At 44.9% G+C, this 3,558-nt stretch overlaps 1 protein-coding gene across 1 annotated transcript; it reads left to right on the forward strand.

The window, feature by feature from the left end:
- LOC131134177 (ras-related protein Rap-2b) lies at positions 1–3,118 on the forward strand. Its single transcript, XM_058079133.1, has 2 exons — positions 1–817; positions 2,174–3,118. Exon 1 carries the CDS (start codon positions 232–234, stop codon positions 781–783), a length of 552 nt encoding a protein of 183 aa, XP_057935116.1. The 5' UTR covers positions 1–231; the 3' UTR covers positions 784–817; positions 2,174–3,118.
- The last annotated feature ends 440 nt before the right edge of the window (positions 3,119–3,558 follow it).

The raw sequence follows: 3,558 nt of genomic DNA on the forward strand, positions 1-3,558 counted from the left end.
CCCCAGAAAGGAGAAACTAGGCTCGCTGCCTACTTGAACAACAACTGGAGGGGGAGCTCGCACAAGAACCGGCTCGGTTGTTACCGCCGACACAACATGTTACAACACAAGCGCTGAGTGTGGGTCGGACAGAACCGTATTTACCCCCCGGTAGTGGCGGTAGTCAGCAGCCACGCCCTGGAGCCTAAACAAAACTGCTGGCAGTGATCGAGCGAGGCTCTTGGGGGAACCATGAGGGAGTATAAAGTGGTGGTCCTCGGCTCCGGAGGGGTTGGGAAATCCGCCCTGACGGTCCAGTTCGTGACGGGATCCTTCATCGAGAAGTACGACCCCACAATAGAGGATTTCTACCGGAAGGAAATCGAGGTGGACTCCTCTCCGTCCGTGCTGGAAATCCTGGACACGGCGGGCACCGAGCAGTTCGCCTCCATGCGAGACTTGTACATTAAAAACGGGCAGGGTTTCATTCTAGTTTACAGCCTGGTCAACCAGCAGAGCTTTCAGGACATCAAGCCCATGCGGGACCAGATCATTCGGGTCAAACGGTACGAAAGGGTACCAATGATTCTGGTGGGGAATAAAGTGGACCTGGAGGGGGAACGGGAGGTGTCGTCCGGCGAGGGGAAGGCACTGGCGGACGAATGGAACTGTCCCTTCATGGAGACGTCGGCCAAGAACAAGACCTCGGTGGACGAGCTGTTTGCTGAGATAGTCCGCCAGATGAACTACGCGTCCACACCGAATGGCGACGACCAGTGTTGTTCCTCTTGTGTCATACTGTAAGGAAAGTTCTACACCTTCCTCGCTTTTTGCAATGGTAAGTTTGTATAAAGTTGACTTTTAGATTAACTTTGTTTACCAGCAAGACTACTTATAATAATAGGTCATTCACGAAAACTTTATGGATGGGTGGGGCCTGGGTCAAGGAAGAAATTCTTGTTGGAGATTCGCTAGTTTTCACACAGTGAATATCTGAGTGAATATCTATATTTGTATCATGAAAATACTGTAAACCACATTACTAGCCTACACAAATCTCCCTTCTAATGTTAGCGTGGATTTTATTGACAGCGAAATTAAGCTAGCAGTCTTGATAAGCTAACTCTCGCAGTGATTATTCTTCCTGGTCACGTGGCCACTTGTTGCTAGGCAGAGTTCAAGGGGTTGAATCAGATCTGCCCCATACGCCAATTAAAAATCTGTTGATAGAAACACGTTTTCAGCTGCATTGACACACTGCTGTGTATTAAATCTAAAATACAGAGAAAATAAAGCAGGTGGGCCTTTATTGTTATTGTCATCGTTTACAAGAATACCATACATTCTACCATTCGTGCCAGGAGTGTCCAAACTTCTTCCAGCGAGGCCCACCAAGTGAAAAATGAAAGAATGCAACTTTGCAATTTTTAATATTTTGTATAGGAATACATGTAGATTTGCCATCCATCAGTTTTCTATGCCGCTTATCATCATTATGGTCATGGGGGTGTACTGGAGCCTAACTTCCGGCGAAAGGCGGGGTACACTCTGGACTGGTCGCCAGACAATTGCAGCGCATATGGACATATTATATAAAAAAGCCTATTATTACTACCAGTATCAGTCTTTGCTGTTTTGTTCCCATTTTTGGATTTTATAAAACATTTTCTAAATATTTCCCTTTTTTTTTCTTTAAAAAATCTTTATCAGTTATATTTTTATAATATTATGATTTTACCCAATTTTCCAAAAATAACTAACTCTGGACACCACTGGCTTATGGTGTTCAGTGTCACAGGTGAACTGGCCTTAGCGGAGGTTAACAGTACGTTCTAAGTGTGACAACATCATGTCTGTAAGTAGTTTTAGTGATTCAGTACTTGGGGGAGTGATCCATCATATCTGGTCTGGCATAACCCAGAAGCATTGTCTTAATCTGTGACCCTCTAGTGCTGAAAGCAGGTCCTACCAGCCTTGAGTCACCCCTTGTTTGTTTTTTAATCTGACAAGATTGAGGAAGTGTCTGACTCATTTGCAGAACTGGAGAGACAAGTTGCTCCTTGTACTTGATTAGCTTTTCAAAAGTTGCTGGATCTGTTTACACAAGACTGTTGCATTTGGACTCTGCCAAAAGGGAGCTGTGAGATTCTCCTCGAATTCCCTGGTAAATTTGTGACTTCTTTGTTTGTGGCAGTGTGTTGCAGCAAGTGTGTCTTCTTGGCGTCTCGGCCTGGCCTCGGAGGAAAATGAAGAGGAATTCCGCAGGAGGAGAAGAGGAGGGTGTTTGGAGTAAGTGAGGCAAAGGGGAGGGGTCCACTCTTGAGGAATTCTGCTGCGTCGGAGAATCTCTCCTGCGTGGCCAATGTCCACAATTGAGGTCCGATCCCGAGTCGGAGTGACAGCCTTCCACCCACGACTTCCAGCCCCACCTTGAAAGACATGGAAACAATACAGAGAACATTGAAAGATGCACTCAAAGGATATTCCGTAAAAGTATATTTTGTGAAATAACGCACAGTCGCTCCTGGATGGGTACAAGCTTATGCTTATTTTTAATTTTTTTTGGTGGCGGAATAACGTGACAATCTCCTCGTTGGGTGTGCAAGGAGACTTTAGCTGACTTGACGTGGGGGAGGGGGGACCACCTTGAGTCCACCTCGCGTCCAGTGCCTTTTTTTCCCCCCCAAGCCAACACACTTGAGCCGTTCCCGTTTAGTGCCAACCCTCCGGAAACAAAAACCTCAGCGTGGCAAATCCACTCCTCTCTGGATAGTCAGTGGCGTAGGGTCGACCCTGATTCGAAAGACTGCAGGTGTTCTGTTCACGGAATGGTGCTTCTCGTCTCTTCTACGTTTGGTTCTTTTATTTTTCGAGTCGTTCATTATAGAGTTCATGCTGCAGTGTCCGCCTGGCCAAACCTATAAGTCTTGAAACGCACAGGTACTGGAACCTTAACAACGATGGCACCAAACACTTCCAGACCTCTTCAATCAATGTTTTGTTTTATAGGACAAGTGATGATGATGACGATTATGTACATGATGTTGACAAATCTAATCTTGATTGTACGTTGAATTACTGGCCAGCCTTTTAACTGTGGGTGGTCTGTTTTAAAGAAAACAACTTTTAATACAGATGGCTTTTTTAAAGAAACAAGGCACCGGGCTGTGTCTCTTCTTTTTATGTTATCATGTCTATAATTCAATATGCAGTGCAACAGTGGTCTGTCCTCTGGCCTTAAAGGCGAATGAATGCCTCATCAGGGCAGGATGCACAGGGCTTATTAGGAGAAAGAAAGGTGACGTATGTTCATCGTGAATAATTAAACCACACATGCATAACATATTTGGCTGGAATCTGCCCATAGTGTCCTAATTCTAAAAGATGCGTGGATACTTTGTTAATCCTTGGACTCTTTCTAAGATTAAGTTTTGTGGGAATCATGTTCAATTTAAGGGGCATTAGATTGTAGAGCACTGATTCTTACTGTAGCTACGAGTACCACTACGAGTATTATGTAGACTGCAATCTAGTGGTACTCGGGGATACCAAAGTTGTTTTTTTATTGCGTTTTTTTTC

This window comes from Doryrhamphus excisus, chromosome 8 (assembly GCF_030265055.1).
Source record: "Doryrhamphus excisus isolate RoL2022-K1 chromosome 8, RoL_Dexc_1.0, whole genome shotgun sequence".
In the NCBI taxonomy this organism is placed as follows: domain Eukaryota; kingdom Metazoa; phylum Chordata; class Actinopteri; order Syngnathiformes; family Syngnathidae; genus Doryrhamphus; species Doryrhamphus excisus.

What these genes read in the sequence shown, in the direction of transcription:
- LOC131134177 (XM_058079133.1), top strand. Translation starts at nt 232, where the DNA reads ATGAGGGAGTATAAAGTGGTGGTCCTCGGCTCCGGAGGGGTTGGGAAA.